The following is a 21,880-nucleotide window of genomic DNA, read 5'->3' on the forward strand; positions in this document are numbered from 1 at the left end:
TAATAAGAACTCTGAATGGGGGCTGGTCACCAGAAAGATCAACCATGTAACTAAAGCATTGGGACTTTGAGCCAAGTGATATCAGTCCAACCTTTGGGGAGGAACAGGAAGCTGGAGATTGAATTCAATCATGTGGTCAATCAATCATGCTTATATTAAGAAAGTGAAAGTGAAGTCACTCAGTCGTGTCCGACTGTGACCCCATGGACTGTAGCCTACCAGGCTTCTCCATCCATGGGATTTTCCAGGCAAGAGTACTGGAGTGGGTTGCCATTTCCTTCTCCAGGGGATCTTCTTGACCCAGGGATTGAACCCAGGTCTCCCACATTGCAGGCAGACGCTTTACCGTCTGAGCCACCAGGGAAGTTCTTTATATTATAATATATTATATTATATTAATATATTATAGGAGACCCCAATAAAAAGTCTGGACAATGAAGCTCAGTTGAGCTTTATGGTTGCATTATGACTCACGTGCCAGGAGGGTAATGTGTTTTGATTCCATGGGGAGAGGGCACAGAAGCTCCACATTCAGGACCCTACAAGCCCTTGCCATACGGGTACTCTTCCTTTTGCTGGTCCTAATTTTTATCCTTTATAATAAAATTATAATCATAGGCATAGCACTTCCCTGAATCCTGACAGTCATTTAGTAAATTATTAAACCTGAGGGCACTGTTGGAACCCCTGCTTTTGTAGCCAGTTAGTCAGAGCACAGGTGGTCTGGAAACACCTAAAGCTTACAGCTATTAATAGTTTGGTGTCTGAAGTGAGAGTAGTCTTGTTAGGTACTGAGCCTTTTCTTATGAAGTCTGCACTAACTCTGGATAGTGAGTGACAAAATTGCATTACATCATTTCACTTAATGACTCTCTCTGCTTCATCTTCCTCATCTGTAAATGGAGACAATTGTAATAAGTGTACTTCATAAGCTTTTTGTAAGAAATAAATGAGTTAATATACGTAAAGCACTCAGAACATTGCCTCAGTTCAGTTCAGTTCAGTCGCTCAGTCGTGTCCGACTCTTTGCGACCCCATGAATTGCAGCACACCAGGCCTCCCTGTCCATCACCAACTCCTGGAGTTTACTCAAACTCATGTCCATCGAGTCAGTGATGCCATCCAGCCATCTCATCCTCTGTCGTCCCCTTCTCCTCCTGCCCCCAATCCCTCCCAGCATCAGGGTCTTTTCCAATGAGTCAACTCTTCACATGATGTGGCCAAAGTATTGAAGTTTCAGCTTCAGCATGAGTCCTTCCAATGAACACCCAGGACTGATCTCCTTTAGGATGGACTGGTTGGATGTCCTTGCAGTCCAAGTGACTCTCAAGAGTCTTCTCCAACACCACAGTTTAAAAGCATCAATTTTTCAGCTCTCAGCTTTCTTCACAGTCCAACTCTCACTAGCACATGTTAAATATCAGTTTTTTAGTTGTTATTGTTGTTTTTATTACTAAAGTTCAGAGCTGGCTAATGCAGAAATTATCGGGCTTTTTGGCTTAAATCTAAATAACACAGAAAAAAGACTGGCTCCTACATTAGTCAGAAAATGTTAACAACACTAATCACATAGACGGTACTGACATTAGTCAGCTAATGTTCTGAATACAAATGACCACTGCTGATAACTACATCATCTAGCAAAACCCAGGCCAGCAAGTTTGAGCCAGTGCCAGAATAGTACAGGCTTTTTGTAGCCCTGGAAATTGTAACTCCAGAGTAATTAGGAGCTTTACTTAGAATAATGAAACAAATTGTTTGGAGAAATAGTACATAAGATTCTCACTTTTAGTTTGTCAAACCATCAGGCATGAAATATGGTGAGCAAATCCAAAAACTGTATGTATGTATCATTTCTAGCTTAACTATGAGCAACATCACTGTGCATTGAAATGTTTTTCTCTGATCATCAGTGATGGGTACCAACCCTTAAAAACTCACTCCATCATCTTCCATCTTCCTGTCATTTAGAACAGGTTTGGAAGTGTTTCAATTAGTTGCTAAGTCCAGAAATAAAGTCCTTACCAGAAAATTGTCTTGAGCTGTTTTCTAATATTATGATTTAGTCCCTCTGTTTCTGCATTCTCTTGGTCACTTTTCCTTCCCAGTTCTTCTCTGTGGCTTTCAGAAAAGGCCAGGAATGTTCTCCCTGCCATCTTTCATTCTAAGTTCTTACTTATGACATCCACTCTTAAAACCCAGGCGCCATGGCCTCAAGTTATTACAGAAAAAGAAGAAAACTAAAATTAAATGGTAGTGTTAGAAGATTTTTCCTGGCGGTGCTGGTATCATTCCAAATATCATTTCTGTGCTTGATCTCTCATCAGTAGACAGCCTGAGTTGCTCAGGAGCTATTAAACAAAAGCACCCCAAGAAACTCAACTTCTAATGATTTCCAGTAAGCTATGTATATAGCTAAGTTATGATTCTTCTAAACTGATTTTTAAAAAATAGAGTTAACAGGAAGTATCAGCCTGTCCATCCTACAATCAGGATTAGCATCTAGGTCTTCCTGTTTAAATCTAATGTTTTCTATCTACATTATAGATGATCCCTTCCAGAACTGAAATTCCATAATCCTAGGTAAGAAGTTAAACAAAAATAGAAACTGCCTCATTCCTACCAAAACTGATCTTCTCTACAGCCAAATTAGTGCTTTCAACCAAGGTGGTATGGAAAAACAATGGCCTAGAGAGCAGAAGGCCCAGGTCTAAGTCCTGGCTCCACTATTTACTAAATACAATGAACAAATAACTTAATAAATCTAGGCCTAAGGTTCCTCATCTGAAAAACCACGGACCCTGGTGGTCACTTATGTTTAATTCTTCTTAGCATCAAGACCTATCCTCAGAGAGCCAAGGGACAGATTGTTTCCATTCTTGTTCATATCAAAGGACACTCTAGCCACAGACACAAATGGAAAGGAGGCTAAAGCACTTTTTTTCCCTTCCCTGTGAAGTCTCACACAGTTGGACATGCTCTTTCATTTGGAATTCTGAAGCAAATGCTCTAGGAAAAACAACCCCTCCCCAAAGAAAAGGTACTCTTAGTTTAGTGGGGTTTGCCAAGTGGCCCAGGAGTAAAGAATCCACCGACCAATAAAGGAGACGCAAGAGATGCGAGTTCAATTCCTGGGTCAGGAAGATCCCCTGGAGGAGGGCATAGCAACCTACTCCAGTATTCTTGCTTGGAAAATTTCATGGACAGAGGAGCCTGGCAAGCTACAGTACACGGGGTCACAAAGAGTCAGACACGACTGAGAGACTGAGTGCTCAATCATAGTTTAGCAGTCTTACACAAGAAAAGAATCTGAAGACAATGTATGACAAAACCCACTGAAATGTTGTGAAGTAATTAGCCTCCAACTAATAAAAAAAAATAATAAAAAAATTTTAAAAAATTAATTAATTAAAAAAAAAAAGAAAGAAAAGAATCTGAAGAGTTAAAGCTTTAATAAGTTCAACATGAGTCTGCAGAGTGATATGACTGCTGAAGACACCAGTAGCTAATCAGACTGCATTAACAGACACACAGGGCAGTTCTGTGCTGATCAAACTACACCTACAGGTCTGCGTCCAACTCTAGGAGCCATGATCTAAGAAAGATATTAATGAAAGTGTCTACATGAAGGAGACCAAGATGAAGAGTAGGATGGGGAAAAAAAAAAGCTTTCTTCTAACTAGGTCTATTTTACCTGGAAGAGAAGACTCAAGAGAGAGTCTTAACTGTACTTTGACTCAACCTTTGAATCATCCAGGACTCAGCAGAGCCAGGACCAAGTGGGAATCTTCAGAAGGGCTGCTTCAAAAACCCAGCAGGCTCCCTTTCTCTGGAGATGAAGCAGCCAAAGTTGGGGGGTGGGGGGAGCTGGTGAAGAGAGGGGTAGGAAAATAGGATGGTTTTCAACAAGAATTCTACTAAAGAACAAACCCAACTCTCTTTGGAGCATCTTTCCCCATTCTCAGCACAGTGACTCTACTCAGTGTTATTCAGTCTCGATACAGTCTCTTTTCAGTGACTGGACGCAGAACCATTTCCGTAGTTTGCTCTTTACTAAGCATTTTTACTCATGTCCTTTTAAAGCCAAATTGCTACCCATCTTCTTCTCTCGTCTCTAAACCTTCCAGGAACTAGGACTGACAACCAAGCTATTAATTACCTTCTGAAGACTTCCATGCCTTCCACAGGTCCTCCACGCTGATGAGCTTATCCTCACCATGGAAGGTGCTGTGTTTCACTGTTGGGTCATGGTAATTGAGGTCTTCCCTCAGGAACTGCAAGGGAAAAGCACACAAGTCACAAGAGACACCTGGGTGCCACCGCACTAAGATCTCCTCACAAGTCACAGTATATCTGCCGGATATACAAGTGTATCACATCATCTATATGTCCTTCCACGGGAATATGCCCTACTTGCCAAGCAGACTGCCTTTTCTTCTTTGTTACATGTTTCACTCAAGAAAAAAATATAAAATAAGAAATTCATTCCTCATATTTTTTAATTATGGAAAAAGGAAGAAGAATTAACAACTTTTGAGTGCTTATTTATACACTAAGCAACATTCCAAGAGCTTCTATTTTCTCATTTAATCTTCACAACCAATAGATTATATCATACTTATCTTAAAAATGAGAACAGTAATACTCTATAAGAACACAATTTGCCCCAAATTTTGCCTCAAAACATTAAGTTTAAAGAGATTAAATTACTTGCTGTGAAGATTTTAAAATATGTCCTTAAATCTTTGACAATCCTCCCACAAAAGTCAAACTCTCCCCTTGAACATAGACTGACATTAGTGACTCATCTTCTAAGAAACAGAATGTGGCAGCAATGATGTTGAATGACTTCCAAGGCTAGGTTAGAAAAGGCAATATAGATTCCACCTGGCTCACTCCCCTTTGGGACACATGCCTTGGGAGCACTGAGCCAACATGTAAGAAGCCTGGCCACCCTGAATCTGTCATTCTGGAGAGGTAATTTGCGGAGACTATAGAGAGCTAGCAATGTCTGAGCCAGGTCCAGATGGCTGAGTCTTCCAGCCCAGGAGTCAGACAAGTGAGTGACTGAGACTTTAGGTTACTCTAGCCCTTAGTTTTTGAGTTACTTCACCTGATGTCAAGTGGACACAGAGGAGCTGTGCAAGAAGAGGGGGTCAAGTGACAAACATAGGCTGATGGAAGCTATACCTAAAGGAAGGGCCAGATGCTAGTGGAACCTCTTTAGAGAACAAAGAATTGGGGCTGCAACCATCAAGCCTTAAGGATAGGAAAGGAATGTACTGTAAATATAAAGAGTCAGAACCTATAGAAAGAGACCATTTCCTGTGTGACTTTGGGGCAAGCGACTCAGCATCTCTGAGCCTGCTTTCCCCTCAAAATGAGGGTTAATTATCCCTCTCACTTGCGTGTGGTAAGGATTAAATAAGTCATGTTTGCAGAAGTCATAAACTGCCTTTGCACATGTCTTTTAATAGCCCACAGAGCATTTTATAAATTGAAACTATACTTAAAAAATCAAATTCCACCCAAAAAGTCCAACTCTCTATAAAAAAAACAACCTAAAGGTCTAGGAACACTGAACTCCAGTGACAACTCAAGAATTTTATTTAGGAGAGGCTTAAGGGCTGCAGTTTGATGGGAAGGGAGGGTGGTGGCTAAGGGACTTGTCATAATACTGTGCTTGCATAGCAAGTACATTGTGTTTATGCAGGTTGCTCATTAATAGACCAATGGAACAGAATAGAAAGCCCAGAGATAAATCCACGAACCTATGGACACCTTATCTTTGACAAAGGAGGCAAGGATATACAATGGAAAAAAGACAACCTCTTTAACAAGTGGTGCTGGGAAAACTGGTCAACCACTTGCAAAAGAATGAAACTAGAACACTTTCTAACACCATACACAAAAATAAACTCAAAATGGATTAAAGATCTAAATGTAAGACCAGAAACTATAAAACTCCTAGAGGAGAACATAGGCAAAACACTCTCCGACATAAATCACAGCAAGATCCTCTATGACCCACCTCCCAGAATATTGGAAATAAAAGCAAAACTAAACAAATGGGATCTAATGAAACTTAAAAGCTTTTGCATTACAAAGGAAACTATAAGTAAGGTGAAAAGACAGCCGTCAGATTGGGAGAAAATAATAGCAAATGAGAAACAGACAAAGGATTAATCTCAAAAATATACAAGCAACTCCTGCAGCTCAATTCCAGAAAAATAAATGACCCAATCAAAAAATGGGCCAGAGAACTAAACAGACATTTCTCCAAAGAAGACATACAGATGGCTAACAAACACATGAAAAGGTGCTCAACATCACTCATTATCAGAGAAATGCAAATCAAAACCACAATGAGGTACCATTACACACCAATCAGGATGGCTGCTATCCAAAAGTCTACAAGCAATAAATGCTGGAGAGGGTGTGGAGAAAAGGGAACCCTCTTACACTGTTGGTGGGAATGCAAACTAGTACAGCCGCTATGGAGAACAGTGTGGAGATTCCTTAAAAAACTGGAAATAGAACTGCCATATGACCCAGCAATCCCACTTCTGGGCATACACACTGAGGAAACCAGATCTGAAAGAGACACGTGCACCCCAATGTTCATCGCAGCACTGTTTATAATAGCCAGCACATGGAAGCAACCTAGATGCCCATCAGGAGATGAATGGATAAGGAAGCTGTGGTACATATACACCATGGAATATTACTCAGCCGTTAAAAAGAATTCATTTGAACCAGTCCTAATGAGATGGATGAAACTGGAGCCCCTTATACAGAGTGAAGTAAGCCAGAAAGATAAAGAACATTACAGCATACTAACACATATATATGGAATTTAGAAAGATGGTAACGATAACCCTATATGCAAAACAGAAAAAGAGACACAGAAATACAGAACAGACTTTTGAACTCTGTGGGAGAAGGTGAGGGTGGGATGTTTCAAAAGAACAGCATGTATACTATCTATGGTGAAACAGATCACCAGCCCAGGTGGGATGCATGAGACAAGTGCTCGGGCCTGGTACACTGGGAAGACCTAGAGGAATCGGGTGGAGAGGGAGGTGGGAGGGGGGATCGGGATGGGGAATAAGTGTAAATCTATGGCTGATTCATATCAATGTATGACAAAACCCACTGAAATGTTGTGAAGTAATTAGCCTCCAACTAATAAAAAAATTTAAAAAAAAATAAAAAAAATTAATATTATAATGCAACATTTTATAAAGATGTTTTTGCTTAAATTTTACTTAAAATTAAGAAAAAATTAACTGTCTATATCAAACAATATGATGTCACAGTTAGGGCAGCTTAGAGGAGGGGGAGTGGGTACTGAGGAAGATAATGAGGGCTTCTTGATCATAGATGATACTTCTGTGCTCCCATGGCCCCTGTGTATACCTTCATCATTCTTGTTATGGGTCTATCTCCCCTACCAAACTGTATACCCTTTGATAGACAGTCCCAGTTCCCTAGCTATAAACACAGCATTGGAAAATGTTGTATAGAACCAGAACTCTGATGTCCAATATACTTGAAGCAGGCATTATCCCATATCACTCGGAACTGTCCCACATTCAGCTAATAGCTAAAGTCTAATTTAAGACAAAGTTTAAAAGCAATAAAAAAGCAAAAACAAAACCAAAGAGGCAACTTGCAGCTCCCACAACAAGGATTTACTATCTCGGACTCAGAACAAGTGGCTCTTCTGTCAGAAAGGTCTAAGAGGCTCCGTGAGAGTCCTGCCTCACCAGGGGGAATGCAGCACTGGCTAGAGCTGCAGCTCAGCAGCACTCTGAAGCGCCAAGGGACCAGTTGTCACTAGGTATATTTAGTTCTGTGAGCTCAGAAAAGTGATTTCCCTGGCGTGGTACAAAGCATGCAACCCCATCCCTAGTGAGGCAGTAGTGAAGGGGTATGGGTGACAGCAGACAGGAGGGGAGACATCTCTCCAGAATTCCCAGCAAAATAGGTCCATCCAGCTTCATTAGGGAACAGAATTCACTGAGGTAAAGCTGGAAGAGGAACAGCACATCTTTGGATGCAGGAATCAGGCAGGCCTCCTGGGTTCTTCCCTGGAAGCAATTACTCCTCCTTCCCTCTTTCACCTTGCTCCCCAATGTTCACCCTGCATGTTTCCCAAACCACACCACACCACCTACCCTCTTGCTTCTCCACACATACAATGTTAATAACCCACAACACACATACCTCAGATCTGAGAAGCTTCCCAACTCTTGTTTACCATTTGAATATCTAGCAAGGACCCACAACAAATTTTAGCTACAACAGCTCTGCACACCATTGGTACTGAATGCTGGGACATGAACATGTCGGGGTGAAGTATCTGTTTTCAGTGAGACCAGAAGCTTTTGCTCAAGGTAAGGGAGAAGACAGTCATTTCTCACTCACCTTTGTACATCTAGTCTTACTCCTGCCAGCCCATCTACCATACTACTCACCAAAATAAGATTTGTAAAGTATAAGTCTAATTATACCAACATACCTACTTAAAACCCCATGACTCCCCATAACCTCCAGGATAAAGCCCTAGCTTCTTGGGCTTACATTCAAGGCCTGTTCCAATCTGGCCCATAGAGTAACTTCTCAGTCAGTTTCCTGGCCATTCTCCCTCCCTACCAGACATCTACACTCCAGACCAGGGGTCAGGAAACTACAGTTGTGGGCCAAATCGATCTTGCTGATTGTTTTTATAAATAAAGTTTTTTTGGAATACAGACACGTCATTCATTTATGCACTGTCCACAGTTGCTTTCATGCTTCAAAGGCAGAACTGAGTTGTGACAGAGACTATATGGACAGGAAAGCCTAAAATATTGACTACTATCTGGCAGAAAAAGTTTGCCAACACTTGCTCTAGATACACCAAGCCACTTCAGGTTCCTTGAACAAACCATGCTCCTTTATACTTCTAAGCTTTTACACAAGGTGCTCCATTTAATATATATCTCCTCTTCCATCTGCTGAAGAAAAAGTCTCTGCTTCTGTGAAGTTTTCCAGATCTTTCCCAAGCAAGTTAATTGCCCTCTCCTATTTGTTCTCTTAGTTCTCAGGGTCATACATCTATGACAGTACTTATCCCATTATACCATAATTGCTATTTAATTACTCCCCTTTTACTCCCCCTAAGCAACTCAAATATAGAAACTGTATTTTATTTGTCATTTATCTCTTTATCCAGCACCTTGCAAATTCTCTGGAACACCTAAATAAATAAGTAATTCAGCTCTGTAAGCCAACCTCCAGGCATACAGCCTGGCACAGAGCAGGGTATGTGGTTATTAAATAACTGAATGAGCGTCTCTCACTTGAGCTTGCCCTACAAGACCCAGAAGAATGCATAGTTTCAATTGGCAGTCAATGCATATTATGTCTACTATACAGAAGAAAGAAAAGTGTCCCCAAATTGCCAGCCAATCTAAAACAAAGATATTCATCTAGAAGTCAGGGGATTATACTGGCTTGGGTTCAATATAACATGATGGTTTCAAGCTTGGTTCTGGAGTCGGTATTATAAATGGATTAATTCACATAAAGAACTTAGAATAGTACCTGGAACAAAATAAGCTCTCATATGTATGAACTGAGCTCCACTATATATTAATACATTTAATATACTATAAGAGGAATATAAGGATACTAAGAACATTCAATCCTGAAGCCCACTATTACAATGATGCTGATCTCTCATGTGTAAAGAAGACACAAAAGAGGTAGAAGACAGATAGGTCCTAAGTGCTTGTTATTCAATATATCAAGACCATGTGCCAAGCAATCAGCAACAGACGAGGCACTGTAAGCTATTGCCTTCTAAGGCCCTTTCTATTCTATTCAATGATTCTTACTTTGAAAGCTTTAACTCCATTTAAAATAGAAATTTCACAACCTTGGCAAGACCCTACCTGCCTTATTTGCCATATCAACTGTCAATTCTTCCCATCCCCAGTGATAATGAAATACTCGAAATTCCCTGAAAGTACCAGGCTCTTGACAGGTCTCACATCTTTGCACATACTATTCCCTTAGCTAAAACACTCTCCTTCTCCTAATCATTCCAAATCATCTTTTCAGATTCAAATGACACATTACAACTCTGTACATGGGTAAAACTAACTTAACTCTTCCTCTTCTGTGACTCCATCATAATATCCACTTATCCTTTTTATATCCTTATCTGTTTACACAGCTATTTCCACAACCAGAGGAACATCTTCTAGGCAGCAACTTTACCATTCACTTCCATCCATCTAGTACCCAGCACATATGCAGGTACAGAGAATCTCTCTGAGGCCAATAATATAGTTTAGTCCTTGTCATGGAATTCTCCTTGATGTCCTCAGGCCATGACATTGGTCATATGATGCAGATGAAACCTTAGAGGTAGCATCTAAAGTTGCAACTTGCTAAGTACCTGGCCAGAATGGTAAAGACTAATAAATTTAACATCTCCAGTCTTGAAAACTATCAGGACCAAAGTATCCAAAAACAAGCCAAGGACTACTGCCTGGGGATTCTTATGAGAGGGGGATGAAGATGGATCACTAAAAATATTTCCCCAGAAAGAAAGGATTATCTTCTTAATTGGGATCAATTCTGCTATATTTGGGCTTCCCTGCTGGCTCAGTGGGTAAAAAAATCAGCCTGCAATGCAGGATACCTGGATTTGATCCCTGGGTTAGGAAGATCCCCTAGAGAGGGAAATCGCAACTCACTCCAGTATTCTTGCTGGAGAAATCCCATGGACAGAGGAGCCTGAGGGGCTACAGTCCATGAGGTCGTGAGAGTTGGACACAACTTAGCAACTAAACCACCACTGCTATATTTACATAGGATGAAAACACAGCATGGTACAGAATGTGCTATAGGTAAGAATGTTTTTAAAAACTGATGAGTTAGAGGGGACTTTGGGGCTTCCCTGGTGGCTCAGAGGTTAAAGCGTCTGCCTGCAATGCGGGAGGCCTGGGTTCGATCCCTGGTTTGGGGAGATCCCCTGGAGAAGGAAATGGCAACCCACTCCAGTATTCTTGCCTGGAGAATCCCATGGACAGAGGAGCCTGGTGGGCTACAGTCCACAGAGTCGCAAAGAGTTGGACACGACTGAGCGACTTCACTTTTGACTTGACAGTGTAAGGAGCTCCATAGACCCAGTAAAGTGGCAAAAATTACTTTCTAACAGCAATCATTTAAAGTTTCTAGAAATGGTCCTAGGGCATACAGCAAATGAAGAAACATCAAGATCTACTAAAACTCAGGAAGAAGAGTGACAGTCTGTAGTACTTTAATTAACACGTGCTCTCTCTCTTCCTCCCCGCTTTCAAATCAGTAAGACAGAAACTCCATTCCAGACTGGTGCAGCCAAGAACAGAAGGCTCCCTCTTTCCCAGGCTCCCAGTTGGAAGGCTATCTGCCTAAGAGAAGCAGATGACAGCATGTCTTCTCCCATCTTCAGTTATCTGTTGCTAAAGCTAAGTTCTAGAAGAATCCAGCCAAGAAGTGGGCCTCCCTACTTCCACTTAGGTCCCACTTATGGGGCAGGGACTTCACCTTGGATGCAGAGCCACGGAGGATATTGGGGCATTGATTGCCATTTTCCTAGCTTATAAGACAGCAATTATACTCTGGGAGAGGTAAGCCAAGAAGGGTACTGCCACCCTTCCATCAAATGCTCGGCTACTAAGGTAGGGGTGTCAAAGAGAAGCCATTATCAACTGACCTTCAACTCCAGAACCATAGCTCAGAGATTTTGCCTGGTGGGAGAAGCAGGGTTTAAATAGAGAGTTTTTAACCTTTCCCCAAAGGAAATTATTTTTTTTTTGCAACAGAATGTGAAGAAGTTCAATACTAAGGGCTCTCTGAAAAACAGTGAAAATTGTAGTGAAAGGCAATTGAGAGGAGATGGGTGGATTCATTAGAGATATAGGTTAAACTGTAGGCTAAAGAATTTGCTGATGAGAACATGGAAAAGAAACAGTTGGGAGGAGCCCCCCTGGAGTAGGAACAAATCTCAAACACTGATCTCAGGAACTATGCTTTCAAAGGAGCTCTAATATGATTGGATCATTCTGTGGAGAAAACTTCTGCCCCAGGGCATTGTTGAAAGCAATAGAGTAATAATCAGATGACAACTAACAGCGCTTAACATCTGAGTGTGGCCAGGAAAAGACAAAGTCAAAGACAGCCCTGCCAAAACCACTGCCATTCAAAGGTGACTGCGGGTATATCCAAGGCTGTACCCTCTGAGAAGCAACATCAGAGGCTTCACATTATAAGGAGTTGGTAGGAATAGACCACTGAAATAATCTTTCTAGTCACCAAACAAATAAACAAGTAAATAATAATAAGCCTCAGAGGGGTTGGGAGTTGTAGCCAGAGTTGCTACAGTATACTATCAAAAAATCCACTTTCTAAAAAAAAAAAAAAAAAAAAAAATCCACTTTCTAACAACATATACATTGTGCACGTATGTTTATGTGTGTGTGTGTGCAAGCTAAGTTGCTTCAATCGGGTCTGACTCTTTGCAGCCCCATGGACTAGAGCCCACCAGGCTCCTCTGTCCATGGGATTCTCCAGGCAAGAATACTGGAGTGTGATGCTGTGCCCTCCTTCAAGGGATCTTATCAACCCAGGAATTGAACTCACATTTCTTATGTCTCCTACATTGGCAGGCAGGTTCTTTACCACTAGCACTACCTAAGGACCCCGTGTGTGTGTATCACACACACACATACATATATAGATATCTCTCTCTTTCTCCCCTGCCCCATATATATATGGCATGCAAAATAACAAGGAAGTATGACCCATACACCAGAAAAAAAGCACACAACAGAAATTGTGAGAGCAACCAAATTTCAAACTTAATAGAAAAAGGCTTCACAGTAACCAGTACAAATATGTTCAAAGACAAAAGGAAACCATAAGTAAAGAAGTAAGGGAATGTTTGATGACAATGTCACATTAAATAAGGAATGTTAACAGATAGAAATTACAAAAAAGAACCAAAGGGATGCTGTGGAGTTGAAAAATACAGTAATTAAAATGAAAATTTCAGAAGAAGAGCTCAACAGCAGCTCGGAACCACCAAAAGACAGAAGTAGCAAATTTGATGTTGGACTAAAAGAGACTATTACACAATCCCAAAAAAGACAGGAAAAAAGGATGAGAAAAATGAACAGTTTCAGAGGAATGTGGAATACCACTTTGCTCACATGCATAATGGAAGGATCAAAAGGTAAGAATGGGGATTTCCCTGGTGGCCTAGTGGTTAGGATTCTGAGCTTTCACTGCTGTGGCCTGGGTTCAATCCCTGGTCAGGAAAATGAGATCCTGAAAGCCACAGAACATGGCCAAAGGAAAAAGGAGAGGATGAAGAGAAAGCAGCAGGGAAAAAAATTAGGGTTTTTCCGTAGCACAGGAAAACCAAACAAACTTTTTGGCCAACCCAATACAAAAAAATAAGACCTGAGAATTTCCCAAGTTTATTGAAAAACATTAATCTAGTCATCCAGAAAGTTCAACAAACTTCGAAGAGAACAGGACAAATGCAAAGAGATTCACAAACAGACACATCACAGAAAATGTTAAGAGCCAAAGGCAAAGAGAAAATCTTAAAAGCAGCAAAAAAAAAAAAATTCATTATACATCAAGGAAGTTAAATAAAATCAATAGCCTACTTCTCATCAAAAACAATGGATGCCATATATCCAGAGAAAAAACGTGGTGCAAAAGGATACATGCACCCCAATGTTCACTGCAGCACTATTTACAACAGTCAATACACGTTAACAACCTAAATGTCCATTGACAGAGAAATGGATAAAAAAGATGTGTTACATATATACAACGGAATATTACTCGGTCATTTAAAAGAATGAAACAACTCATTTGTAACAAGATGGATGGACTTAGAGATCGTCATACTGACTGAAGTAAATCAGACAGAGAAGGAGAAATACTGTATTACATCCCTTATATGCAGAATCTAAAAAGAAATAATACAAATGAACTTATTTATGAAACAGATTCACAGACTTAGAGAACAAATTTATGATTCCCAGGGGGGAAGGATAAGGGAAAGGGATAGTTAGGGAGTTTGGGATGGACAGGTACACTCTGCTATATTTAAAATGGATAACCAACAAGGACCTACTGTATAGCACAAGGAGTTCTGCTCAATGTTATGTGGCAGCCTGGATGAGAGGGGAGTCTGGGGGAGACTGGATACATATATATGTATGGCTGAGTCCCTTTGCTGTCCAACTGCAATGATCACAACATTGCTAATCAGTTATAGTCTGATACAAAATAAAAAGTTAAAAACAAACAAACAAAAAACAATTGATGCTAGAAGGCAGTGGGATTGCAAGTTTAAAGTGCTGAGAAAAAAAAACTGTCAACCAAGAATCCTGCATTCAGCAAAACTATCTTTTAAAAGCAAAGGCATAATAAAGAAAAACAAACACTGAAAAATTCATTGCTAGCTGATATACCTTATAAAAAACCTTAAAGAAAGATCTTAAGGTAAGGAAGGGATGCCAGATAGCAATTTGAACCCACATAAAAAAAGATTTTTTAAATAAATTCATTCATTCACTTAATATATATCGAGTACCAGCACTGAGCCAGGCACTGTTCTAGGTGCCTGGGGAGTTAGCAGTGAACAAAACAGTTCCCTTACCCTTTTGGATTAAATGATAGAATTCAGAAGGGGATTACGTCCTTAAAAATAAAAACAAGCAAACAAAAAAAAGTCTAATGTATAACATTATATAAAAATTATGTATATATACATATAACATATATAAAAAAGCATAACAATGATTGAGGTGTCAGAAATGGGGTATACTTGCAGATTTCATATTTAAGTAGCATAGTCTGGGAAAGACCTCACTAGTAAGAAGAATGAGAAAACACAAAATATTTGGAAACATGAGGAACTTATCAAAGAGGATATCTGGGGGAAGAATATTCCAGACAGAGGTAAGAGCTAGAACCAAGGCCCTAAGATAGGGAAAAAAAAAAAAAGGAATGTTTTGAGAAACAGCATGGAGTATGACTGGTGTAAACAACTAAGGGAGCTATATAAAGAAGAGGAGATCCTAATGAAAAGTGGGAGTCAGGTCACATACGACCTTGCTGACTCTTGTGTTAACTTTGGCTTTGACACTAAAGGAGAAATGATGCTATGACAGCGTTTTGAGCAGAGAAGTGAAATGATCTCGTTTACATTTTTTTAAAGCTCTCTGGCTGCTACACTGAGAATAGATTATAAACATGGTGATTTTTTAGGAGGCTGTTGCATCTCAGTGCCTGCAGGGGAGTAGTGGTGAGAAATGAATACATTCTGAAGGTAGAACCCACTGGATTTATCAATGGATATGGTGCATGAGAGGAATTAATGGATGATTCATAGTATTTTTTGGCCAAGGCAATGGAAACAATGGAGTTGCCTTCAACTGAGATGATGAAGTTGGGGAAAGAGCAGGTTTTGGATGAGGTGATATTTAGAACCTAGTTTGGGTCATGGCACACTTCAGATGCCTTTAAAATTCTTAGAAGAAAAGATCAGGGTAAATCACCATGATCTTGGATTTGGCAATGGATTCTTAGGTATGACATCAAAAGCATACAACAATTACAAAAAAATTAAACTGGACTTCATTGAAGTTTAAAATTTTTGTGACTCAAAAGACACTATCACAAAAGTGGGAAACTGGGAAAATATTTGCAGAGGATGCATCTCATAAGGGATGAGGGACTTGTATCTAGAATGTAAAAAGAATTTTAACAACTCAATAATAAAAAGACAAAGAGCCCAATTAAAAACTGGGAAAAGGATATGAATAAAACATGGATGGACCTGAAGATTATCATATTCAACACTGAGTGAAGGAAGTCAGACAGAGAAAGACAAATATCATATGATATCATTTATATGCACAATCTAAAAAAAATTATACAAGTGAAGTTATTAACAAAACAGAAACAGACTCACAGACTTAGAGAATGAACTTATAGTTACCAGGGGAGAAGGCTTGGTGGGGGATAGATTGGGAGTTTGGGATTGACATGTACACACTGCTATATTTAAAATAGATAACCAACAAGAGCCTATAGAATAGCATAAGAAATTCTGCTCAATATTATGTAATAACCTAAATAAGAAAAGAATTTGAAAAACAACAGACACATATATATGTTTAACTCAGTTTGCTGTATACCTGAAACTAACACGAAATTTTTAATCAACTATGCCCAATATGAAATAAATTTGTTTTAAAATTTCTCAAAGGAAGATATAGAAATGATCAATAAGCACATGATAAGATGTTTGGCAAAATTAATCACCAAGGAAATGCAAATCAAAACCATAATGAGATATTATTTCACATCCACTAGGATAGCTACAATTTTAAAAATCAGATAAAAACAAGTGTTAGTGAGGATATGGAGAAATTAGAACCCTCATGCACTGCTGACATGAATGTAACAACATTCAGTGACACTTTGGAAAAAGTCTGGCAGTTCTTCAAAGAGTAAACCTAGAATTACTACATGACCTAGACCCAGCAATTCCACTCCTAAGCATACACTCAAGAGAAATAAAAATGTCTGTCCACTGGGAATGCCCTGCTAGTCCAGTCATAAGGACTATGTGCTTCCACTGCCACGGCCTGGCTTCTATCCCTGTGTGGGGAACTAAGATCCCAGAAGTTGTAAGGCATGGCCAAAATAATAATAATACAAATTTTTTTAAAATTTTAAATAAAAACATAAAAGTAAAAATCTGTCCACAAAAAAACTGTACCATGGCAGAATTATTCATAACAGCCAAAAGGTAGAAACAACTTAAATGTCCATCAACTGATGAGTGAATAGCAAAATGTAGCATGTCCATACAATAGAATATTATTCAGCCACAAAAAGGAATGAAGTTTTGATATATGCTATAACATGGATGAACCTAGAAAACATTATATTAAGTGAAATAAGCCAGTCACAAAGAACCACATATTATATGACTCAAATATGAAATGTCTAGAATAAGCAAATCTTCAGAGACAGAAAGTACATTAAGACTAGGGGAATAGGAGGGCAGGAGGACAATAGCCAACGTGTACTGGTTTTCTCTCTGAGGTGACAAAAATGTTCAAAATTGGACTCTGGTGATAATTGCATATACCTGTGAATATATTACTAACCATTAAATTATATATTTTAAATGAGTACAGTATGTGAATTATATCCCAATAAAGCTGATTTTTAAAAAATGCTAGGTTCAACCAGGGGCCAGGCAAACTTTTCTGCAAAGAATCAGACAGTAAATATTTCAGACTTGGCTAGTCATAGTCTCAGTTACAACTACTCAACTCTGCTCTTCTATGAAAGTAGCCAGGGACAAGAAGTAAATGAGTAAAGTGGTTCTGTGCCAATGAATCTTTGCTTATGGACACCAAAATCTGAGTTTCATATAGATTTCACATGTCATAAAATTCTTCCATGGATGTTTTCCCCCAACTATTCAAAAAATGTAAAAGCTATTCTTAGTTTGCAAATGTTATAAAAACCAGGAAGGGGGTCATAAAGATTCCCCTGGACTAAATGCACCTAATTCTCCCTCCATTATGGCTTCAAGTACTAAGGAAATTTCTCTCCCTTAACAAGCCCCATGAACAAGAGTCAATTTTTATTTCCCTTTCAGTTTTCTCCCCACAACACTACCACCCCTATGTATGGCTTTCCAAGACCCTGGGAAATACAAACCCAGCCAAGCACTCCACAGTAGGAAAACCTTCTGGACCCCATTTCCAAAACAGAACACCAACTTATACCAACTTGGTAAGAGTTTAGGGCTTACCATGTGTTCCTCATAATTGCCAGTCACCGTTGGGCACTGAGTAGGTAGAGGAAAAGACTTGGAAACAGAGAATATAAGAGAGTAAATGCAAACTCATGTCCCCTTTTTAAGAACACTCTGGGTTCTAATCAATTCTAAGAGGGAGAACATAAGCTTATGTGTCAAAGAGTGACATAAAAAAAAATCCTTAAGAACAAAATCTCATATTAGAGCATGATGGTACCACAAGAGAAGGCAGAAGGGAGGATTGAAGACAGGAAGCCTCTTTTAAGAGGCATTTGTTCATTCATTTGCCCAACCAGCATTTACTGAGCAGTGACCACGTGTCATGTCCTATGCTGGGATCTGAGGACACAGGGATTAATCATACTGAAAAGCACCTGGATGAGTCAGATATATGGCGGAAAGTCAGTCCTTGAAGGCAAGAACTACTCTCCTATGTGGAGGAAAGGGCTATGGTTCTATCCCAGAGAAACACCACTCCAATCCTCTCAACCCCACACTGCATGAGACCTCACAGTTTTCCACTGAACTAACTAGGGAGCTTGCTCACCATCCAGAGATATCAGAAGGCTTGTGAAGGGACACATGGGAAAAAAAATCTCACAGATACAGACTCGAATCCCATCTGAACCACTACTCACCACATCACTTTAAGCCTGTAAAATGTAGACGACCTCACAGTTACAATGGGGAGACAATGAGATCATGGAAGGCACAGTCCCTCACACTTCCTACATGTAGAAGGTGCTTCATGAATGTCTGACTATTCTGAAGTTGGGTCACTTGGCTCATACTGTGAGAAATTATGTATCCTGAGTGAACCAGCACTCAGCCTCTGAGTTCCAGCAGCTTCTAATTTCAGCCCCTCCTCCTTGAGATGCAGGACTGCTAGGTGACAAAGGGCCTGGTTCTCACCAGTCATGCCATGGTGCTGAGGCACATGCCTACCTGACCCATACCTGCAAGGGCCTGATATTGCTGGCCACTGAGGGAGAAAAAAGGACAAGCTGGGTAATAATGACCACTATTGAAATGTTCACACTGCATTATGGTTTACAAATGCTTCTTTACATCCATTGTCTTATTTGAGCCTTATGCATGTTGATATTACTAATATCACTATCTTGTAGATGAAGAGACTATTCTCTAGACACCTTCCTACTTGAAGGAAGTGTTCCTTTTTTTTTGCCTCCTGCCTTTACTCACAAAGTTCTTCTTTCCTGGAATGCTCCTCCTTCTTTCTTCATTGGTAAACCCTGCTCTCCTTTAAAAGACCAAGTTCCAGTTTTACCTGCTCAGCAAGGCCTGATCCTGACATACCTTCAGTCAGAATTAGAGCCATCTCTGTTTAAAATCCTTCAAGCTCATCATCTTTGGGATGAAATCCAAGTTTCTCAGTATGGCTAGAATCTGGCTGGCTCATGCCTGCATCTCCAACCACATTCCCAGCCTCTCCCCCCCTGCTCCACCATTACCTTCTATGCTCACAGTAAAAGAACCACTGAGTCACAGATCCCTAAGGACATCATATTCATTCCTTCACTTGCTATACCCTTCTCATCTCCAGGTTAACTCCTATTCATCTCAGGCATCATCTCTTCTGAGTCATCTTTCCTGGCATCCTAGAATGGGTTAAATTCCCTATTCTGTGTTTACAGATCATGCAGTTCTCATCTCTCACCACAATACCTACTAGGATTGAACACACAGTCTTTCTGCCTCACTGACAATGTGAGCTCTCTGCAGGTAGAAAAGTTGTCTTCCTCATTAGTCTTTGCATACTCAGCATCCAGCACAGAGCAGACAGTAAATATGCCTAAAGAAGGAAGACAGAAAAAAAGGGTGGGGAACACAAGAAAAAATAAAGGGGGTTGTGGCGATCCTGGGTCCTCAAGTGAATGAGACACTGCCCTGGAAACCAGTTGTTTCTAATGCAATTAGGTATACTGAATGTGATGCACACGTAGATACAGACATGCACAGAGAGGCTGGCATCAACACACACACAGACAAGCAAACACCAATCAGGTATGAAGACAAGCAGGACCATGGAGGCCAGTGGCCAATTCCTCCATAGACAGGAAGATCCAGAAGCTTACTTAATACCTGAAACAGAACTTTTCTCTCTCTTCTGGCTTGACCATTTTTGGCTGTAGACTACCCTTGCATTCTACCACGTTAGAGGACCCAGATCCTGCCTGGACTAACAGCATCTTTGGGTCTCTGATTATACTTCTGGCTCTGTGTTTACCCCCAAGTCCTGCACACTGTACTGCACCCTCACCTTTCTCTCCTAATCTTTTGCTTCATCTTTGACCTGGTTTATGTGTCTTCTCTCAGATCCTTCGTTGGCTCAGTGCTCCTCCCCTCCTCCACTTCTTACGCACACCACCAGGGAAGCTTTCATATGCACACAGACACATTTAAACACAAAAAGACACATACAAATGCAGAAAAGCACAAAATGATGTATACACACAAAGACATAAACACAATGGCACAGACATATACACATATATAGACACACAGAGAAGCCTTACAACTAACCCCTGCCATTAATAGGACTGCCATCCAGAACAGACAAAGCAGACTCACCAACAAAGAGGGAAGGAAGGAAAACAACAGTCTGCTTGGTGAGAAAGAATTTCCCTATCTATCAAAGCAAACCACCGTCTGGGTTTTCCTGGAAACATGAGCGAAGCCATCTGGGGGAGCTGCTGCTTCACCCTGTATCTGGCTAAGGCGCTGGGACAGATTGCAAATGATGCCTACTCCCTCGGATGTGTAGCTCAGCTTGTCTAGCAACAGCTACCCTTCCCTGAGTGCTGGCTGACAATGTGTCTTCTGCTATACCAGCACATGTTAGATTACCTCACTCCTATTCCTCTTGAAATTCCCACAGTCTCCTGTGCACGCCACCATTACAGCCCTGAAGATGTGATGTTGTCATTGCCAGTTTACATATCTGCCTCTCTCATTAGCCTAAGGGCTTAAGAATGGCAAAGGGTATCTTATTTTCATCTCTATTCTATTCTACAGATGAGGCAAGTGAGCCTCCAAATTACTTGGTCATACAGCTAGTACACTTGCAAGCTTGCATTTGAACTCAGGTCAGACTCCAAAGTTCATGTTTAGGCTTTTTAAAAGTCAATTTCCAAATACTCTAAGAAACCCACAAAAACACCAAGAAGCCCTCATAAAAGTTAGAGCAAGGCCACAGAATTTGGACTCAGTGGGGTTGCAGCCTGAAAGCTGACTGTGAGCCAGCCCTCGTAAGTGAATGATACAGGTATCCATTGAGTAGGTATTTACAAGGAAAATGAGGATAAGTTCTTTCCCAGCCAAAAGAACAGGTTTCACCTGATAAATGACACCATTCACTTACTCATCATCTCTGTTCTGTCCAAAGGGCCCAAGCAGACTTCAGTTTGTGCTCTGTCCAAATTAAGGGCAGGGGTCAACATGTTCCACAAGGCAGGAGATAAGATGGTGACTGTACCAGGAGATAGGCAGGGAGCTAGAAGGCAAAAAACCCACGGGATGCCTCCATACTGTAACAATCCTTTAGGTCAAAGAAGAATAATTGCAGCAACAAGAAGGTATACATCAAAACTTATGCTGAGGTTATTTGAATAATTGTGTGTAGTTATTTTCTTCTGCCCTACTTTACAGTAGTAAACTTAAAAAAAAAAAAAAAAAACAAACCTTCAGGCTGTCAAAATTGTTCCAAGAGAAAGCAAGGAAAATCCATGTTCAGGACTGGGTCCAGGGGAGAACTCTGCTTCTGAGGGGCAGCATGGTAGCAGCAGTAGAAATTAGAGGAAGGCCCTGAGCACAAGACAAACCCAGGAAAAATAAAACTGGAGATAATTAGCCAGCTGCCTTTGATATCTCCCCTTATGGAGTTCCATATGATAAAGGGCTAGAATTTGATTCGGGTCCCTGGTCTGCGGGTGAGAGGGAATTATTACCAGAGTTCTC

General features: G+C 40.4%; 1 protein-coding gene across 4 annotated transcripts in view; it reads right to left on the bottom strand.

Annotated features, from left to right (window-relative positions):
* Positions 1 to 21,880, bottom strand: part of STIM1 (stromal interaction molecule 1) — a 200,748-nt gene that overhangs the window by 49,816 nt on the left and 129,052 nt on the right. For 3 of the 4 annotated variants that reach the window (XM_043905812.1, XM_043905813.1, XM_043905814.1), the window contains exon 3: positions 4,160 to 4,274. In XM_043905812.1, the coding sequence (XP_043761747.1) occupies positions 4,160 to 4,274 (115 nt within the window). Of the gene's footprint in view, positions 1 to 4,159; positions 4,275 to 18,540; positions 18,547 to 21,880 lie in introns of those variants that run through there. The other variant, XM_043905815.1, reaches the window with a different exon arrangement.

Source organism: Cervus elaphus, chromosome 1, assembly GCF_910594005.1.
Source record: "Cervus elaphus chromosome 1, mCerEla1.1, whole genome shotgun sequence".
In the NCBI taxonomy this organism is placed as follows: Eukaryota; Metazoa; Chordata; class Mammalia; order Artiodactyla; family Cervidae; genus Cervus; species Cervus elaphus.